The sequence below is a fragment of the Helianthus annuus genome, chromosome 7 (assembly GCF_002127325.2).
Source record: "Helianthus annuus cultivar XRQ/B chromosome 7, HanXRQr2.0-SUNRISE, whole genome shotgun sequence".
NCBI lineage: Eukaryota > Viridiplantae > Streptophyta > Magnoliopsida > Asterales > Asteraceae > Helianthus > Helianthus annuus.
Window position 1 is genome coordinate 48,118,573 of NC_035439.2, and position 21,217 is coordinate 48,139,789.

General features: G+C 38.2%; 1 protein-coding gene across 2 annotated transcripts; it reads right to left on the reverse strand.

Annotated features, from left to right (window-relative positions):
• Window positions 1–411: 411 nt before the first annotated feature.
• LOC110909977 (carbohydrate-binding X8 domain-containing protein) lies at window positions 412–4,039 on the reverse strand. 2 transcript variants are annotated; one of them, XM_022154700.2, is made up of 4 exons: window positions 3,848–4,039; window positions 3,159–3,728; window positions 2,235–2,415; window positions 412–2,081 (listed from the first exon to the last, which is right to left on the reverse strand). In XM_022154700.2, the coding sequence occupies exons 1-4, from the start codon at window positions 3,906–3,908 to the stop codon at window positions 1,901–1,903; spliced, it is 993 nt and encodes a 330-aa protein (XP_022010392.1). In that variant the 5' UTR covers window positions 3,909–4,039; the 3' UTR covers window positions 412–1,900. The 2 variants fall into 2 exon arrangements, with proteins under 2 accessions (XP_022010392.1, XP_022010398.1); XM_022154706.2 differs by having other exon boundaries at window positions 1,942–2,081; window positions 2,204–2,415; window positions 3,848–4,033.
• Window positions 4,040–21,217: the final 17,178 nt, after the last annotated feature.

Here is a 21,217-nt window from a genome sequence, read left to right on the forward strand (position 1 = left end):
ACATCTTTAATCTAAAAAGCCGCCCAAGCATTCATGTCAGTTCTCCGATTTGGAAACTCCAGCGTCACCCAGATATTCCGATGACGTCTAAGGTTATAGGGTGTGGTCATGACCCTCATGACCACCATGACCCTCCATGTTGGTGTCATGTAACCCACCTCTAATTCACCATCCAAAACCACTACCCTAAGGGTGTGGTCATGACTCAAACCACTAGCCCCTTATTTATTTTAATTTATCTTTGTCTAAAGAAAAAGGAAATAATTTGTTGAAAAATGGAAAGAAGGACCATGGTTGCCATGGATTAATCCATGCAAACCATGGTGGATCAATCAAAGGGGTGGTGTAGCATTCCATTCATATTCGTAGGTGGCAAATCATGTTCCAATGATGACCCCCACACCCTATAGCTTAAGAATAAACCAAATCTGCTCACCTTATTTCCAAATGTTCACGAATTAATCTTCAACATCATACTGGAAATAAAACGCATTTTTGGCAACCTATATCTCGCTAATATTAATAAAAAACTCAATCGGAACTTGTTCTTCTTTGCACGAATCTTGGTGATTCATTCCAGTTTTGTGTATGTTGGTGCGAATCTGTACTTATACCCAGTCGACATCCAAAACCCTTATCAGCCTTAATTCACTTTCAATTGATTGTTGCCGAAATTAGACGTCCAATCAGAGACTTGCCGGAATCAATCATCACCGGCTATCTTCTAAACTCCTTCATTTCTTTACAATCGGTAAGATTTTGTGATGCCTTTACTCATTTCTCCATCTTAAATTTGATGATATGAAGATGGAGATGAACATGATACGAAGATGAAGATGATATGATGAAGAAGATGAAGAGAACAAAATACTCCTTCGATATTCATTCAATGAATTTCAAGAACCAAATTGCTTATTATGTTTGAATGAGCAACAGTTGGGGACAAAAAAGAAGCACAGATCATATGTTCCAAGAACAAATCAAGAGAAATATTTAATATTATGGATAAATGTTTTTGGGTTTGCAAAAGTACAAATCATTGTAGGTGGTGGATGTTTATGGTGTCGGAGGTCGTTAGCTGTGGTTAGTTGCAGGTTGTAGAGGTGGTCCGGTGATAATGATGTTGGTGGTTGAAGGTGGCTGTGGTGGAGGTGTTGTTTGAAGGTGGCTATGGTGGGGGTCTTGGTGGAAGATGGAAGGATTGAAAGGTGCAAACTGGAGCTTTCAGGGGATGATATTTGTTAGAAGGGGTTTATAAGATACAAAATTACCATATTGCCTTTCGTTTTCAAAGTAAAAGGACATAAATGCCAAGTCAACTAACAGAAGTTTGGACTAGAGACTTGATTGAGAGCAATTGACAACTAGAGGGACCGGAGTGTTGAATTTTTTCAAATGAGGGCTGAACCTGTGATTGAGTGTAAACCACAGTGACTGAAACTGTAGTTTACTCATATAATTATTTTCAAAAACCCATTAACATGAAATAATTGTCTTCTACATCAATCGGAAAGTCAGCTAAAAGAAATTATACTAAATGGGTTGGAAATTTTACACAATGCCCTCTATGGGATTTCACATGCTCTGTGTGAATAGTAACATGGACCCTTAAATTAGAACTTAGTGTACACCCAAGGAGAGGAGACTGAAACTATACTTTAATTATATATGAAAAGTAGAGTCATAGTTGTAAAGAAATTGAGTTTCATGTCCCTTGCTCAATATACTTGTTTACCCACACTAACCTAAATTACTAAAAACAAGCTCTGTATTATACAACCAAACCCATCATACCGTCTGCTGCATGCTCATATAACTAATGACTAAAATTACCCTATATATCCGGCAGCTTTAACAGTTTTGCTGACTGAAGGAAGGAAGAACGAAAGCAACTCCTCCTCTACAGACCAAACATGATGATGGATGCTACTGCAGTTACAAGGGAAACAATGAAGGGCCGCAGATTGTTAGATACAGATGCCGCCGTGTTCATCAAGGGAGGGCTTGCACCATAAGCTCCTAGTCCTGTCGGATCAGGGTTTCCTAAGCTAAACCCTGGTGGTGGTGGTGGATATTGTGTCCTGTCCACACAAGGACGTATTAACAACAAGCTCAAGTCAAGAATATATATATATATACAGTGTTCACTCTAGAACCCAACCACCCCCCTCTCTCTCTCTATATATATATATAACTTAATTACCAAAATGCTCATCTTTCCAAACAAACATTACCCTGCCCCAGAAGATGATGATGATGATGTTGTAGGTGGTGCAGTAGGCAAAGATGTAGTATTAACCGGTGCTTGTGTTGTGGGTGGTGACGTAGGCAAAGATGTCGTAGTATTAACCGGTGCTGGTGTTGTAGGTGGTGGTGACGATGACGATGATGATGGGTACACACAAGAGCCTGTGCCTGTATTTGAACCAGATAAAGTTGCAATTAAAGGACACAACTAATTTGACTCAGGGGCGAATCTTAGTTGGTGCCCGGGGGTGCACCCGCCCACCCCAATGTTTCGGTTAGAAGTGTATATGTTCCGATTTTTCTTCCGGAAAATTTATAAATTATATAGGATTGTCTCTCCCAATTATTTTTCCTAAATATTTATACAATATATAAATTAAAGTAAAGTTTGTTACCACTTTGTATATCCTAAATATTTATACAATATATAAATTAAAGTAAAGTTTGGTACTACTTTGTATATCCTAAATATTTATACAATATATAAATTAAAGTAAAGTTTGTTACGACTTTGCATATAAGTGATAGGTAGTTTTGTAAATATATTTTAACTCTTATTTGTTTAACCTTAGATTACCCACCACACAATAAACTTAATCGCAAGTTTTTATGTGTAAGAACGGGCCCTTTGAATGAATGGAATTTTTTAGTTGAATTTGGAACTATTATTATTTGACCTGACCTGAATCGATAGCCGACCCGACCCGAATCATAACGATAGGAAAAATAATTTGGGTCCCGTCACACTACGCCCCCTCGAAACTTTTGGTCAAGCTCCGCCACTGATTTGACTCATGGCGTTCTCAAGCAAAGCAAGCAGGTCAAATATATTAAAAAAAAAAAAAAAGGAGTCAAAAGTCACCCAACAGGAAGGAAGGAAGGAAGGAAGGAAGGAAGGAAGGAAGTGTTACTTGGATTGGTGGTGGTTACAAGAGCAGCACCTCCAAAATCACAGCTTGTTGGGGCGGGGTTCTTTTGGTAATAACTGTTAAAAGCATATGAAGCGTGATTCTCAAGGGTGGCTGGTTCATAACAACTGGAACCCTGCTGAATGGTGGCGCAATCAGCGCCCCCAACCCCACACGCGTAATCAAGAGCCGACTGTAATGCTGCCTGTGATGCTCCACTCTTTGCTATGCACCACCGGCCATTTCCTCCTGTGACCGGCACTGGTGGGTTTACAGGGTTGGTGGCAGGTGGCGGGTTGCTGACAGGTGGAGGGTTTACAGGGTTGGTGGCAGGTGGAGCATTTACAGCAGGGTTGGTGGCAGGTGGAGGGTTTACAGGATTGGCACCTGGCACCGTGACGACAGCTGGTGCAGTACTAATGGGAGGATTTGTTATTGGAGGTGGGGGTAAGGCTGTCGTCGTTGGGTTAACAGAGTCATGTTCTGTCAGTGCTCGGTGGTGAATACAAGGGAATAACTGTTTTTTCTCCCAAAAACCTTTGGCACGAGGAAGAGGAATGCCTGAACTTGTAACTGCAAAACCCAAGGGTAAATAAATCCCGAGGATAGGAAGATTGTGTGTATATTAATAACATTCTGTAACTTAATAGGCTAAAACCATAAATAATATGAGAAATGTAAGAGTAAGTTACCTGCTGCGTTGCATAAAAAGAGGAGGGAGAAGAAGAAGGAAGCTGCTTTGGCCATGACCATGGTAGTAGTAGTAGAAGAGAGATGTAGATTGTAGAGGAGGGAGGCCTGGAGGGAGGGTTAGGGGGGAAAGTGGTAGTTTTAAAAGGAAGGCATTGGTCTCTTAAAAAGCCAAGTTGATAAAGACACAGACAGACACACGAAAAAGGGCAAGAATGAATGTGTCGTGTTCATGATAAGGAGCAAGTAAAGTAAAATAAAGGGTGATTGATTACTTTGCCATGAAGACTCCACTCTAAATTTAAATTTCAAAATTAACCACTTTTCTTAATCTCTCTCGACCTGGCGAACGGGGCGGGTCATGGATCAAAACGGGTTCAGGTCAATTAAAAAAAGGGTTGTTTTGGTTCGGGTCAAAATGAGTTCAGGTTGGAACTGGTTCGGGTCGGAACGAGTTCGGGTCAGGACAGGTTTCAGGTCAGGTTGGGTCGGCTTGGTTAAAAAATGTTTTTTTTTTATTTTATTTTGTTTTTTAAGTTATGAAACCTTCTTCCAAAAAAATCCCATAAAACCTACCTCCATCTCCTCCAAGGATACAATTAATAGGAAACCTTCACCAATTAGGCGTGGGCATACACCGTATCCTTCAATCCATGGCTAAGACTTATGGTCCACTCGTATTGCTTCACTTTGGTACTGTGCTGATAACTGTAGCCTCTTCTCACCAGATGCCAAGTGAAGGGAGCAACAACAAAGCAGAAGGTTCTTCCAGCGATCTCCATGCTAATCGAAACGGTACGGGTCGAAACGATTCGCGTCGAAACGGTACGGTTCGAAACGGTACGCGTCGAAACGGTACGCGTCGAAACGGCTCGCGTCGAAACGGTACGGTTCGAAACGGTACGAAACTCATCCCGACCCACATCGACCCATTTCTTTAATGTTGTCAACCCGCTTTGACCCGAAAATAACAAGATGGAATTTCAAGTGACCCATTGTGATCCATTTAGTTAAAATATCTTACCCAAACCAACCCATATAATTTTAAAAGCAACCCAAACCAACCCACTTGGAAGACTTTGAGTCAAGATTGCCCCTTCTACTCTCTATCTAACTAACTTTTATTTCCGTTTTTCATATTAATCGTTTACAAATCTCTAATAAAATACGACTAGATTATCTCTTACAAACATACATTTACGTATCTTTCTCATCCTCCTAATGAGTTTTGTCTTGTTTACTTGTGTCCTTTTCATGTGGCAGTGGTTCACGACACACATACAATACTCATTAAACCCGTTTGGGGCATATCTAACTTAACGTGTCATTAGAGTTGAGTGCATCATATAGTTCGGTTTCGGTTATCTCAAAACTCAAAACCAAACCATCAATTACGGTCCGCTTAAATTGGGTCGATTTTGTTGGTTATTATTTTCTTTGCTCACCCCTACGTGTCATTTACTAGGCGATTTATATGACACCACAAGTTTAGCAAAATTAAATTTAACAAGTTCAGTTACACAAATGGTATAACAAGCTTAACAAGATTAAGGGACTGTTTGGTAACATTATGTTGAGCCATTATGATTTATGAGGCCTCACAATTGTTGATTTACCAAGGTTTAGCATTATACACCTGCGGATTGATTTCTTTCAACAAACGTGTTTGAGAAATATTGATAATTTACTAAAGTTCTTCATGACCAATCAAACAAAATAAACGATGACCATTGGATTTATATCGTTGATTGCAAACCCTTTATCCATATAACATCGACGTAGTGTGCTAAATTCTCTCCTCAATTCTCGAAGGAAGACGGTGGGGTGTGGGATCGGCATTTTGATCGGGGAGCTGGGGTGGAGCGAGTCCCCGATCGGGAACACCGCCCTAGGGGTGTAGCTTAGTTGATACCCAGGGGTGCACTCCCCCCCCCTCCCCCCCCCCCAGTGTTTCGGTTAAAAGTATAAAATTTTCAATTTTTCGTTCAAAAATTTTAAAATTACAAAGGATCGCCTCCCACCCTCTCATTTATACCCTAACCCTCACTACACTCTACACTTTCTATAAAAAATCTCCTCCTCTCTCATTATTTGGAGTAAACTACCATTTTGGCCCCTGAGGTTTGGTCACTTTTGCCATTTTAGTCCAAAATTCAAAACCTTTTGCATTTGGGTCCCTGTGGCTTCAGTTTTATTTTTATTTTGTCCTATTCCTCAGGGGTAAAATGGTCATTTTATTTTTATTTTATTTAAAGCTTTTACTATTTGTGTAAATAGGTTCAAGTTTTAGATCAAAATAAAAAAAAAATATATGTTTTTAAACAAAAACCTGCAACCACTCTAATCACCCCTTCACAAATCTCACTTTTAATACTTCAACCACTCTCTCACTTTCTCTTATTCATAGATCTAAAAACCCCAAAAACCCTTTGATGATCAAGTAAACCAAAACATCCGGTAAGCGTTTATTGTTAATATTATCCCGTGAACTGATTGCGCTGTGTTTGCTGGTTAAACTCTTCGATCTTTGTAATTCTGAATACCCTTTTGAAATCTTTATCGATATGTGTATGTCCGTATACACACAAGTGATACATACTTTTTGTGTTTTGATGAATTTTACCCGAGCGGTTTTCATTTCAAGAAATGGTTTTTTTTTTGGTAAAAATTTCTGCTTTTTGATCGGTTGAGGAATGGGATTTTTTGGGTTGATTGACAAGAAACGACATTGACGAAGCATGTTCGTTGTTTTCAGAGCAAGAAAAAGTACAAGTTGGTATGCGTGTGGTACAACACCTTTCTGATTATTGATTGGCTCAACCTATTCACACACCCTATCTGCCTATTTAGACACCCTTTGCCTCGTATAGGCCTATACGAGGCGTATAGAGTTACATCAAAGTCAGTGTCTGACTCATGTCACTTCTGGTTTGACTGCTTCAATATGCCTCGTATAGGCCTATACTGGGCGTATAGGGCCCCTCGTATAGGTCTCATATATGACCCTTTGCCCCTTATATGCCTCGTATAGGGCTATACTAGGCGTATATAAGGGTTTTTTTTAACATTTTATATAATATTAATCGTTTTAGCAAACTTTTATACGAAAACAAGTTTTTTATTTTAAATAATTAATATTAGGACCCATCGTTGGTGTTTTTTTGAGTTGAAAAATGGATGTTTTGGTAAGGTAATTTGATTGTTTTTGGAGGGTGATGTTTTTATGAGTAAAAAAATGGGTGTTTTGGTGGGGTAATTTGAATTGTTTTTTAAGAAAAGTTTTATTTTTTTTATAAAAATATTTTACCGTTTTCAAGATCGACCTTTAAAAATATTCAATCGTAGAAATATTACTTTGTTTTTAACATAAAATGTAGTATAGGTCTCGTATAGGTCCCTTATAGGTCTTGTATAGGCCTATCGACGTATACGGGCGTTGTATCATATCCTATAGTTTCGTATCGTATTGTATTGTATTGTATCGTATAGTGTAGTATAAGTCTCGTATAGGTCTCGTATAGACCTACCTATATGGGACCTATACGAGACTTATACTATACACTATACAATACAATACGATACCATACTATACGATACAATACGATACAATACCATACGATACTATCGTATCATGTAGTGTAGTATAAATCTCGTATAGGTCTCGTATAGGCATTGTATGGGCCTATGGATGTAGTATCGTATCGTATCGTATCGTGTTGTATCGCATCGTATCGTATAGTATAGTGTAGTATAAGTCTCGTATAGGTCTTGTATAAGCCTATCGTGTTGTATCGTATCGTATAGTATAATATAGGTCTCGTATAGGCATCGTATAACTAATATTAGTGTTATTATAATTAATATGAGTTTTTTATAATTAATATTAGTGTTATTGATATTAATATGAGTTTTTTATAGTTAATATTAGTGTTATTGATATTTAAAAAGAGAAAACAAAAAAATAAAAATAAAAATAGACGCCCAGTATAGCCCTATACTGGGCGTCTATGTGGACCAAAACACCATTATACCCCTGAATTAGGCCTATACTGGGGGGCAAAACAGGGTTATAATGGTCTTTTGGACCCCTCGTATAGGCCCAGTATAGCCCTATACTGGGCGTATACTGGTGTCCAAAACACCATTATAGCCCTGAATTAGGCCTATACTGGGGGCAAAACAGGGCTATATGATGGTCTTTTGGACCCCTCGTATAGCCCTAGTATAGCCCTATACTGGGCGTCTATTTTCATTTTTTTGTTTTCTCTTTTTAAATATTAAAAAAAGAAAACAAAAAAATAAAAATAAAAATAGTCGCCAGGTATAGGGCTATATTGGGCCTATACGAGGGGTCCAAAAGACCATTATAAACCTGTTTTGCCCCAGTATAGGCCTAATTCAGGGGTATAATGGTCTTTTGATCCACATAGACGCCCAGTATAGCCCTATACTGGGCGTCTATTTTTATTTTTTTTGTTTTCTCTTTTTAAATATCAATAACACTAATATTAACTATAAAAAACTCATATTAATATCAATAACACTAATATTAATTATAAGAAACTCATATTAATTATAATAACACTAATATTAATTATACGATGCCTATACGAGACCTATACTAGACTTATACTACACTATACGATACGATACAACACGATAGGCTTATACAAGACCAATAAGTGACTTATACTACACTATACGATACGATGCGATACAAGTGATACTATTGGATACAATACTATACGATACGATACAATACGACACGATAGGCCTATACAAGACCTATACGAGACTTATACTACACTATACGATACTACGATGCGATACAACATGATACTATAGGATACGATACTACATCCATAGGCCCATACAATGCCTATACGAGACTTATACTACACTATACTATACGATACGATACGAGACTATATGATAAGATACAACACCCGTATATGTCGATAGGCCTATACAAGACCTATAAGGGACCTATACTACACTATTTGATACGATAGTATCGTATTGTATCGTATAGTATGGTATCGTATTGTATCGTACAGTGTATAGTATAAGTCTCGTATAGGTCCCATATAGGTCTTGTATATGCCTATACGGGACCTAAACCACACCTATAGTCCTATACGAGACCTATACTACACCTACATGCCTATACGAGTGTTGTATCTTATCATATAGTCTCGTATCGTATCGTATCGTATAGTATAGTGTAGTATAAGTCTCGTATAGGTCTCGTATAGGCATTGTATGGGCCTATGGATGTAGTATCGTATCCTATAGTATCGTGTTGTATCGCATCGTATCGTATCGTATCATATCGTATAGTGTAGTATAAGTCTCGTATAGGTCTTGTATAGGCCTATCGTGTTGTATCGTATCGTATAGTGTAGTATAAGTCTCGTATAGGCATTGTATAATTAATATTAGTGTTATTATAATTAATATGAGTTTTTTATAATTAATATTAGTGTTATTGATATTAATATGAGTTTTTTATAGTTAATATTAGTGTTATTGATATTTAAAAAGAGAACAAAAAAAATATACAAATAGACGCCCAGTATAGGGCTATACTGGGCGTCTATGTGGACCAAAAGACCATTATACCCCTGAATTAGGCCTATACTGGGGGCAAAACATGGTTATAATGGTCTTTTGGACCCCTCGTATAGGCCTAGTATAGCCCTATATTGGGCGTCTATTTTTATTTTTTTTGTTTTCTCTTTTTAAATATTTAAAAAGAGAAAAAAAAATAGAAGCCCAGTATAGGGCTATACTGGGCGTATACTGGTGTCCAAAAGACAATTATAGCCCTGTTTTGCCCCCAGTATAGGCCTAACTCAGGGGTAAAATGGTAATTTGAATTATATACATACGCCTCATATAGGCCTATATATATGAGAGGCAAAAAAGACCAATTTACCCCCAGTATAGGCCTAAATCAGGGGTTAAATGGTCTTTTTACGCCTAGACGCCCAGTATAGGCCTATACGAGGCATATACGAGGCAAATAAGACAAAATATGACATAATCAGAGATTCTCTTGGAAATTGAAAAAAGGTAATACGCTTCGTATAGGTCTATACGAGGCGTCTTGAAAGGTGTGGAAATAGGGAGTTGGGTGTGTGAATATGTAGACCCTATTGATTTTTGGGGGTTTTGTTTGTTATTTTTTTTAATTTTGATGTCTATTTTCTTATGGGGTTTTTGGGTTTGTTTTAAAAAACTGATTGAGTGATTGTTATTAGTTTTTGAATAAAGATTTAGGTTTTTGTTTCAATTTTGACTTTAGGTCAACTTTATTGAATACCCTGTTTTCATGCAATCTTGATGATTAAATAACCAAAAATCAGGGATTTAAAAGATCGTTTTAATGGGGTTTTTATTTTTCTTCGAAATAACTAATTGTTGTTACTAATATTTGGTTAAAGATTTAACTTTTAAGTTTAATTTTGATTTTTTGTCAACTTTCTTGAATACACATAACTTTTTCCATACAGTCTTGAAGATTTAGCTTTTCATTTCAATTTTGACTTTTTTGTGAACTTTTTTTTGACTACCCATCTATTTTTTATGCAATCTTGATAAACAGCCAAAATCCATGAAGAAGATACCATGTGTTACAGTTTTTTGTTTAAAAACATATAAATTTTTTAATTTGGTCCAAAACTCGAACCTAATAGTCCCTTTAATAAAAACTTTAAATAAATATAAAAATAAAATGACCATTTTACCCCAGAGGAAAAGGCCAAATAGAAGAATTTTATAAAATAAATATGATCTAATTTCACTTTTGGACTAAAATGGCAATAAAACTGAAACCACAGGGACACAGATGCAAAAGGTTTGACTTTTGGACTGAAGTGGCAGAAGTGACCAAACCTCAAGGACCAAAATGACAGTTTACTCTTATATTTATCTCTTGTAACTTATTTACTCAATAAAACCAATCCATCCCTTTATAATTTTGTTTAAACTAAAGTATTAAGGTGGTCGGGGCGTGTTAGGATCTGAGGCTGTCATGATTCGTGTTTGTTTGCATAAAACTAATAAGTGCAGCGGAAATGAGTTGCAAACAAAGTAAACACAAACAAAGGAAAGTATAGATTGATAAACAATTGCTTTTCATTGAGTCAAATGATTGAAATACAAAGCAAATGATTACAGTAAAAGCTTACAATCTAAACTCCCCCTCAGCCTGATACACCAGAGTTGGTTGCACAAGATGAAAGGATGAATTGAGGAGAAGAACTCACTCAAAACGATCAAGTGTAACAGTACAGAGTACTGTCATACTTATAGGCAAACCAAACTACTGATATACTTCAGCTGACGTCACCATGATAGTGACATCTAACGACCTAACAAACTACAAATATTGTCCTATACAAACTACTGTTATGTAACATCTGATATTCACTAACATACAAAACAAAAGGAAAACTACTACTTCACGTTCCACTGTTGTAGCCTTAGCACAGATGTTGAGTCTTCAGTGCTTTCTTCAAAGGTGATCAGTCTTTGAGAGGGCAGTGCTTGAATCTTCAGCAGCACTTAGGAAACAGCAGTAGATAGAGCAACAGAGTTTGTCTTCAGCAGTTGTTAGGTAATCATCAGAGTTTGGTTTATTAGTTGTTGTAGTTGAGCAACACTTAACATTTATCAGCTGTTAGATAACCACTGTCAAGGGGAGAGATTAGAGTAAACTGCTGCTTATTAGGAGTCCACTGATGGGATCCGGTTTTGGCTTTACATTATCTGTTCCTCTGATAGGGTTCAATCCCAACAATCTCCCCCTGGAACAGATAATGCCAAAACCCTTCCTTATTCAGGACCTTTATTTTTCATCAGAAGTTCCATTGCTTTTCTTTTAAATTCTTTCTCAAAATCCTTGGAACTTGTATCATCCTCATCCCTGCACAGTGTAAGCTCAAGGAGATCCTGTAGATCTTCAGCACTTAGGCCTAGTGCCTGATTCCTTGATATATGCTTCACTTCACCATTGAATCTGAGCAAAGTCAATACGTGGGTCTTTTGATCAGACATCCACTTTAGTATTTTTGAACTCAATGGGTTTCTTGGGAGAGCTTTATTATCTGATGAACATGAAGTGATTGGCCTGAAGAAGTGAAGAGCAGCATCATGAGCTTCAGACACTCGTATGAATTCTTGTTCAATGATCTTGTTGGCTTCAGCTATATCTGCTTCAACTTCTTTGTCAATCAGCTCACTGTTTGTGATGCCTGCTGATGACTTTTGGCTTACTACTTTAACCTTTTTGGCAAGGACTTGTAGTTTAGCCAATCTTTCTTTATCTGAAGCTATTTTCTTCATAGCTTCTTCAATCTGTTCAGCTTCTTTGTTCTTATCTACTCCAGCAGATAGCATTTCCTTCTTTTCTTTACTCAGCTTTGTGACAAAATCTTCTGCTGTGCTGATCTGTGTTTCGAAAAGTTTGACTTGCTCTTGAAGCTTTTTGTAGTCAGACCTTTTAGGAGAGTTAGAGGCTTTCATCCTCTGCTTCTCAAGTCTTTCATAAGCTTCATCAGTTTGTTGCCTAGACCATTTTGATATGGCTTCAGCAGTGCCTATCTTAGCATCCACCAACTCCCTCTTCTTTCTTTTATACTCAGCAGTGAGATCAGCAATGAGTCTTTTGTACTTACTCCAGTTTGGAGCAGTTTTCTTCTTTGAGGGATCATTTTTGATTCTTTGGATCCTTTCAGCCTCATGCTTCAAAGCTACTAAAGGCCATTCTTTAAACTGGGATTCTTCAGCAGAATAGAACTTTTCTTTCATGATGAAGGCTAGAAGTTGTTCTCTCAATCTCTTCTTTTGATCAGCCTTTTCTTTGTCTAGCTCTTGTGCATATTCTTCCATCTGCTTAACCTTTGCAAGGTAGAACTCCAGTCTATTCGCAATGCCTTCTTCGCTTAGCCTTTCTTTCTCACTGTCAACCTTGGCTTTAACTTTAGCTTGTCTTGCCTTTATCTTGAGATAATCATTTATATCTTCTGGAGCTATATAGCCTATGAGTGAGGAGAATTTTCTTTTTGAGGGATCTGTTTCTGTATAAAACTGCCTCATCTCATCTTTGATGGCTTCTAGTTCCAGTGGATACTTTGCAGCATTTGGATCAAGTATCCCTACTTCGGCAGTGATTGGCTTTCTTTTTCTGCTAAAGTGTTGTGGTTGTGATATAGGAAGAATTAGGGCAGTTGTGGATGTCTGACTAACAGTGGTTGAAACAACTGGTGTCTCAACTGTTGTTGTCATTACAACTACTGATGTATCAGTTGTTGTCTTCTGCTTTTGAGCAGGGGATGGAGAATGGGAAATGATATTTGAAGGTGGTGATGGTGGTGGTGACTCATCATCAGGAATGAAGACCCTTCTCCTTTTTGAAGAAGAGGCTGATGATGTTTTGGGTGGATCAGTGGTTTGAGATTGGATGGCAGTGGATTGTGATTGACTAACAGTGGTTGAAACAACTGGTGCTTCAATCGCTGTTGTCACTACAGCAGATGTTGTAACATCTGCTGTCTTCTGCTTTATGGCAGAAGGCAGTGGTGGTGTGGCTTTGGATGATGGTGGTTTGGTGGTTTTTGGTTTTGATGAGGATTTTTGTGTTGTAGACACAGATGGTGGTGGAACAGTAGTTGTGATGGTGTGTGATGAGGTGGTGTGTGTTGGAGGTGTGTGTGTTGATGAGATGGCAGCTGTTTGGCTACTTGCAGCAGTTATTGTAACTGCTGGTGTATCAGCTGTTTTGGGTTTCTCAGGTTCAATGTGCATCCCATCTTCTATACCTTTCTTTTTCAACCTGTTTTTCTCCCCCTTTTTGGCATTATCTGCCAGGGGTGTATCCATGAAGAAAATGGCAGATGGAGCTTTCTCACTTTGAGCATTCTGTTGAATGCTGGCCTTTATAGCCTTGATATCAGCTTGAGTATCTTTGAACCGAGATTCAACCATGTTGGTCAACATTTGCACTTGAAGAGCATGCTTTTTAGCAGCCATTTGTTGTTGTTGTTCAAGCAGTGGTTGGAGGATGTTCCAGAGCTCATTTGCAGCAAATGCTTGTGGAGCAGGTGCTTGAGCAGGAGGAGCAGATGATTGGGCTATTTGAGCTTGTAACAGCTGCTGCACCATATCTTTTATTTCTGCAACTGAAGATTCCAGGTTTTCAACTCTGGTCGTCAATTCATTATATCTTGAATCATCACCTGAATTAACAGGATCATCTGAATCCCCACCAGCAGTGGTTGTATCAATGTTTGACTTAGGAAGTGAATCCCAAAAATCATCCATTGATGCCCCTTGTTCTTGGTACTAGGGACTTCTTTCTTCAGCACTTGTTAGCCTTTGGAAAATACCAGTAGGTAAAACATACTCACTGGTGGCTTTCATTGGTGCTATGGAAGAAATTGCCTTCAAGGGAGTCTTACTAATGAAACAACTGTCCAACTGAAGATCTGTTGATCCATCAGTTGTAGTTGCTGCTCCACTTGAACTACCACCAAGAGTTACTTGTAACTCAAGGGGTGTAACCTCCTCAACTGTTGCTGGGATAGCAGAGGTATGCACATCAGACCCAGTCACTTGTAGAGGTATACTCTCAGTAATAGGTGATTGAGAGGAACTGGTTTGTGTCTGTGCCATATCAACTGCATGCAACAGGGGCATTATTGATTGTGGTAATATTATTGGTGAGGGTGTGGGGGTAGGGGTAGAAAGAGACATGTCCTTGGGATCAGGACTGTGGAAGATGGATCCGAGTGGATACAGAGCTTCATAATGTGGTGTCCCTGTGCTTACAACCTGACCCTTTTGTGAGGATGCAGGAGGAGTTTTAGGCTGGGGTTGAGATCTTTCTTCCAACTGCTGTGAGGAAGTAGCAGCAGTGGTTTCTTGTGACTTTTGTGTTGTCACTGGCATTAACTCTGGGATCTCATCTTCCAGAGTTGCCTTTGGTGTGGGTTTGATGGGTTTTCTGGATGATTTTCTTTTGGTCTTTTTGGTGGCAGGTGTTGGTTTCAAAGCAGTGGGTGTGCTACTTTGATCACCTGGAGCAGTGGGCTCAGCAGTGGTTGCTTCAGGGTCAGTGGCAGTTTCTAAAACCTGCTCTGCCTCTTTTGTTTTTAATTTTATTGGTGCCATCATTCTTGAAAAAGTTTCTTTTGTTAAAAAGTTTATTTTGAATGAGACACCTTGTTTGGGCAGTTCTGCTTCTTTCTCTACAAGTGTTTGTTCAAAATAATAGCTTAGAAATCTCGGAAAGAGCAGAAAAGCTTTATTATCAACGTTCTTTACCAAATCATCAAATATTACCTGGGAGTAATTAAAGTTTTTGTCATTTAAAATTGCATACCCCAGGCATTGGATTTTTGTTGGTATCTCATTGAAGGACGTTGTTTTATTTGAAACACACATGAGCAGTGTGTGAAATAAAAATCTGGGTGCAGAAGGGAAGTAACCCTTTTGTAGGGTATCTACCTTTGGTTGTTCTGCATAGCCCCTTTTCATGAAATCCTTTACCAACTCGTCTTTTGTAAAAGAGGTTTTTCCATTTAAATCATCGAGTTTAAAGGTTTCAGAGATGGATTTTGGTGAGATTTTTACCTTCTTACCCTGTATCGAGGAATTGATGGCAGCGATGATGTCTCCTTGTTTTTCAAGGGTGGCATTTTTCCAGAACTCTCTCTGGGTATCAAGGTAAATATGAGCGTCTGCTGTTATCAAAGTTTTGTACTTTGATGCAGAAATGATGTCAAGGATGGAGTCGAATGTGTGGTTATCGGTGGGTTTTGTGAGTATACCCACATAGTTGTGTGGAGCTTTGTAGCGTAATTCCGTGGTTTCAGCGGCCATTTCAGTGGCTTTTGCTGTTTTGGAGGAAGAAGATGAAGGTTTTGAGTTTGGTTTCGATTTTGGTTTCGTCATTTTTGATGATGAATATCGAAGAAGATTTTTGGAGTTATGAGAGGGAAACTGTTTTTATGAAGAGAATGTTTGGAATTCAATTCGACAGTGTAATCCTCTGTTTGGATTTAATCAGGGTTTTATTTAGGGAAAAAGTGATTGCTGATGTGGCAGCGGTTATTTTGATCTGAAGGCTAAAAACTGACCACGTGTCAAACATCTGATGAAATGGAAAATGATGGAAGACAGTTGTTTTGACAACTACTGATGAATCAAGCATCAGTAGTTACAACGATAATAAAATGAAGCAGTGGTTGTAACAGTGGATGAAACAATGATTTTAAAATTAGTGTTTTTAAAGAACAGAGGTTGACACTTTAACAGTGGACAGACTTTAGAGAGCAGATGTTAAGGCACAACAACATTTAAAGAACAACAGTGGATAGAAATCATTTTTAGCAACTGCTTGTGCATCAGTGTTTTGACATTTGACAAATAATTTTAGCATCTGTTGGTTTAGATGTAGATATTGATTTTTGTCTTTGTGAAAACACAATATCTTATGTATCATCTGTTGTTTACAGAAATGCTATTCTTAACAAGATACATTTTAGATGTATCATATCAAGATTAAATTGCCAGCAGTTGTTTACAGGAACTTTTGTTCTAGGTTTTGCCAAGTGTCTATTATTTAGACAATGGTTTAGCATCCTAGATGATGAAGACATTTCTACATGAGCTGCTCATTTTGTGTCTAATTACCTGAACTAGAGCATGAGTATCTCAGTAGTCTAAGTCAATTTACAATCAATTTATGATCAGTGAAAACCTAACTTGAGCTTAACTTGACCTTGGTGTGTATGTCATTTCCTTTTGACCAGTTTTAAGGATAGTAATTACACACAAAAACAAGATAATTACATCCAGACCAGAGATGAACTTCTTACTATTAAAAATGTGTAAAAGAACAAAATATATTTCATAAGAGAATAAATATATCTGGTTTTTATTTCAGGAAACAAAATACATTAACAAAAATTAAAGGAAATTTTGAAAATAATCAAAAAGATCTGACAGTTTTCCAGTGAATTCATAATCATATTATTCTCAAGTTATTTTGACCATTGTTTGGGTCATTTTCTTGTCAATTGATTGAAATTCATTTTAAGCACCATCACAGAAGATGCTATTGTTACCAGAACAATTCCTGTATTGATGAATGCACACAGTTTCATAATAACCACTGATGATCTAATATTAATCCTCAAGAGTGCTTTATACTAATACTCTTTTCTTTTGATTTCAAAAGTTTTTTGAGATAGTCACACTTTGAGATTAATTCATTTTCCTTTTCCCTATACCAGGTTTATTCATATGTTCAGAAATACTCACTAGGAGATTTTATTTTGAACATACCTTGTCCATAATCATTTTGAAGCAATGTTTTAAGAAATCTGACCATGTTTGAGCATGTTTTAGTTCAGATCTCACATTACTTATGATTAGGACTGTTTTGACATTCTATTTTCTCATTGTGTTTTGGACAAAGTAGATTTGGTCCTTTTGAAGACACTCAACCTTGCCTTTTGAACACATGAGAAATTTTTGACTAAAGTTTTATTTCCCTCTTTTCTATGTCAGCGGTATACTAGTGTCTTAGAAGAACACAAGTTTTGCTGATCTGAGGTACATACTTTAGTGTTTATTGAAAACATCACAAATATCGAAACAACAAATGAAATCAATATTGAATACATCGAACGGACCCATAATTTATCAAATATTTTTCAGATTTAAAAACTATGAGTGACATATGTGTGAAAACATTCGTTGTGTGAGATTTGTGTGTCGTATGACATCTTGGTTGATTTACACTAAAAGTGACGAGCTAAGCATGTTAAAACATGCTTAACTAAGTTTAGAAAACATGTTTGGTATCAAAACAAACGGTTTTGATACCCACGAGTAGTTTGGTTACAAAATACGCAAGAATGCGCATTTTGGCCGAAACTACGACTCGTCACCGAGCCTTGATAACGTGGAAATCAGTAGGTATAGTCACTACGGACTATAACCATCGTGATCACGCTCACGTTATGAAGTTCCAACGAACTTCGTGTTGACCATAGGCTGGTCAACGTAGAAAGTCAAACAAAACTTTGACTTCCGCACTAGAAAGCGATTAAAAGAACGAAAGAACACTTACGAAGGGTCCCCGAAAGCTAAACTTGATGCAGGAGCTCAGGTATGAAGCAATAGCATCAACTTAGAGCTCTTTGATCAGTTTTTTGGGTTTTAACACAAATGGGGGGGGGGTATTTATAGGAAAAGCAAAACCATTAGGATCGTTTCTTGAATATCGTGCCACGATCTCATGCGTACACTTGTCAAGATGTTGTGGTGGCTTATAATGACCTTAACCCCAGAGATTGTGAAAGGGCATTGCCCTTTGGAGTGTTTGAAAGGCCAAAAAACAGCAAAAAAACGAATTTATGCATCTACAGGGCTCATGCGGCCCGCATCAGCATACAGGCATAACCCAGGCGGGCCGCCTGGCTATGTCTGATCAGTACAAAGTTTCAGAAATGGTAGTTTTAGTCCCTGTTGCATGTTTAAGCCATTTCCGACACTTCTAAGGCCCGTAAAGCCAACTTTAAGGCCCTAAAATGATGCCTAAACATTGTGGACATGAAACATGCTCAAAAATATGTCAGATGTTGGTTCGTTTGGCCGTACGATCGCGATGTTCGCTTAATTACGACGGAATGCGCATAAGGGCGAAAAAATGATCCAAAATGCGCGACGAATGGATTTTTCTCATGCCAAACACTAAGGCATAATATAAGGATGCTTACATAAATTTTTGGATGTCCGGATGTATTCAGAACGTTAAGTTATGCGCGAAAGCGCAAACTTGTGCACTTTTTGACACTTTTAGCCCCTGAATGATCCAAAAGTTTGTTTTAGCATACCAAACCCCTCAAAGCCCATTTCTAAGCTATATAAAGGATATTTATGGTATGTTTAACTTATGGACATGTTCCAGAATGTTTGTTACAGTTCAAATTGGCATACTTTCGCAGTTTGTCAAGTTTAGTCCCTGTAAGCGAATTAACTTGTTTTTGCCATACCAAAGCCTTCAAAACTTATTTCTTAGTTATGTAAAGGTTATTTAAGGTATGTTGAGTATATGTTGATGTTCCGGAGTATTTGTCACGTTAAACTGCGTACGTTTACGCACCAGTTTGCGTATAATCCTCCAGAAAGCGATGTAGAGTTTAAAATCGAACAAAAGTCAAAACATGAAAAATGTAAAACACAACCAAACAAACATTGGGATCAAATAACATTGTTTTATTGATAACTCAACTGTTCATAATGATTTCGAGCACAAATGTTACAGTCTCCCCTACTTGTGGAAATTTCGTCCCGAAATTTATTTTGAGGAAACTCGTGGAAAAAGATGCGGATATTTCGCCTTCATTTGATCTTCACGTTCCCAAGTAAACTCGGGTCCACGTTTAGATTCCCAGCGAACCTTGACCAAAGGAATGCGCTTGCGTTTACGCCACTTGACTTCACGTTCCATGATTTCTACCGGTTTCTCAACAAATTTCAGTGTTTTATCAACACGAATTTCGTCAAGCGGTATGTGGAGGTTTTCATCAGCTAAACACCTCTTGAGATTGGACACGTGAAAGGTTGGATGAACATTTCCATGTTCCAGAGGTAACTCAAGTCTATAGGCTACCTTACCGATTCTTTCGACGATCTTGAATGGTCCAACGTATCTAGGTGCAAGTTTTCCTTTCATTCCAAATCTGATCACACCTTTCCAAGGTGAGACCTTAAGTAATACACGATCACCAACTTGAAAATCCAAGGGCTTGCGTTTTAGGTCCGCGTAACTCTTTTGACGGCTTCTAGCTGTCTGAAGGTTATCACGAACTTTCTTAACCTTATCTGTTGTCTCTAAAATGAGGGCAGGTCCGGTAAGTTGGGCCTCGCCGATCTCATTCCAGCAGACTGGTGAACGACATTTTCGACCATAGAGAGCCTCGAAAGGAGCCATGTTGATGCTGGAGTGATAACTGTTGTTGTAGGAGAATTCAATCAATGGAAGATGTGAATTCCAACTACCACCAAAATCAATCACACAAGCTCTAAGCATATCCTCCAGTGTCTGGATTGTTCTTTCAGATTGACCATCCGTTTGCGGATGATAAGCTGTGCTCAAATTAAGTTGGGACCCCATAGCAGATTGCATGGTTCTCCAAAAATGAGAAGTGAAACGAGCATCTCTGTCAGAAATGATGTTCAAGGGAACACCATGTTGAGCTACAATTTCATCCACGTAGATTTGAGCAAGTTTGTCAGCTGAAAAATCCTCACGGATTGGCAAGAAATGCGCTGATTTAGTAAGACGATCAACAACTACCCAGATGGCATTGTGACCTTTCTTTGTGCGCGGGAGTTTAGTAATGAGATCCATAGTAATGTTTTCCCATTTCCAAACTGGGATCTCTGGTTGCTGCAATAAACCAGAAGGACTCTGATGTTCAGCCTTAACCTTAAGACAAGGCATTTTGATACATATAAGGCAATGTCTTTCTTCATACCAGGCCACCAATACTGAATACGAAGATCCTTATACATCTTATCTGAGCCAGGATGAATAGAATAACGAGACTTATGGGCTTCATCCATAAGCAGGGTACGAAGATTATCTTGGCTTGGGACCCACAAACGGTCCATGAAGTAATACGATCCATTGTCCTTCAATTCTAGAGCAGGTGTTATGTGATAAGGAAATTCCTTATCCATCAAACCTTGTGATACACAAGCTTGCCGAGTCTGAGAAATACGCGCTTGGATATCGGATTGAGCTTGAATAACAGATTGGACACGAACACAATGAAGCTTAGTACGTTCCTTACGACTCAATGCATCGGCTACGACATTCGCCTTACCAGGATGGTAGCGAATTTCGCAGTCATAGTCGTTTAGAAGCTCCACCCAGCGTCGTTGCCTCATGTTGAGTTCCTTCTGATTGAAGATATGCTGAAGACTTTTGTGGTCCGTGAAAACCACACATTTTGTACCGTACAAATAGTGTCTCCAGATCTTAAGCGCGAAGACAACTGCACCCAACTCAAGATCATGAGTGGTGTAGTTTTTCTCATGTATCTTCAACTATCTCGATGCGTATGCTATGACTTTGTTCCTTTGCATTAGGACGCAGCCAAGACCCAATTTAGATGCATCGCAATAATAGACGAAATCATCATTGCCCTCAGGCAAAGTTAGAACAGGCGCGTCGCAAAGTTTTTGTTTCAAAGTCAGAAACGCTTCCTCTTGCTTGAATCCCTAATCAAAGGGTTTGTTCTTTTGAGTTAGAGCAGTTAGAGGAACTGCAATCTTCGAGAAATTTTCGA

Bases quoted from the DNA above. Each gene is read 5' to 3' on its own strand.
- LOC110909977 (XM_022154700.2), bottom strand. From the start codon at position 3,908: ATGGTCATGGCCAAAGCAGCTTCCTTCTTCTTCTCCCTCCTCTTTTTA. The intron at 3,729-3,847 runs GTAACTTACTCT...TGGGTTTTGCAG, and splicing joins CTTTTTATGCAACGCAGCAG to TTACAAGTTCAGGCATTCCT. The intron at 2,082-2,234 runs GTAATGTTTGTT...TTGTGTGGACAG, and splicing joins TCATCATCTTCTGGGGCAGG to GACACAATATCCACCACCAC.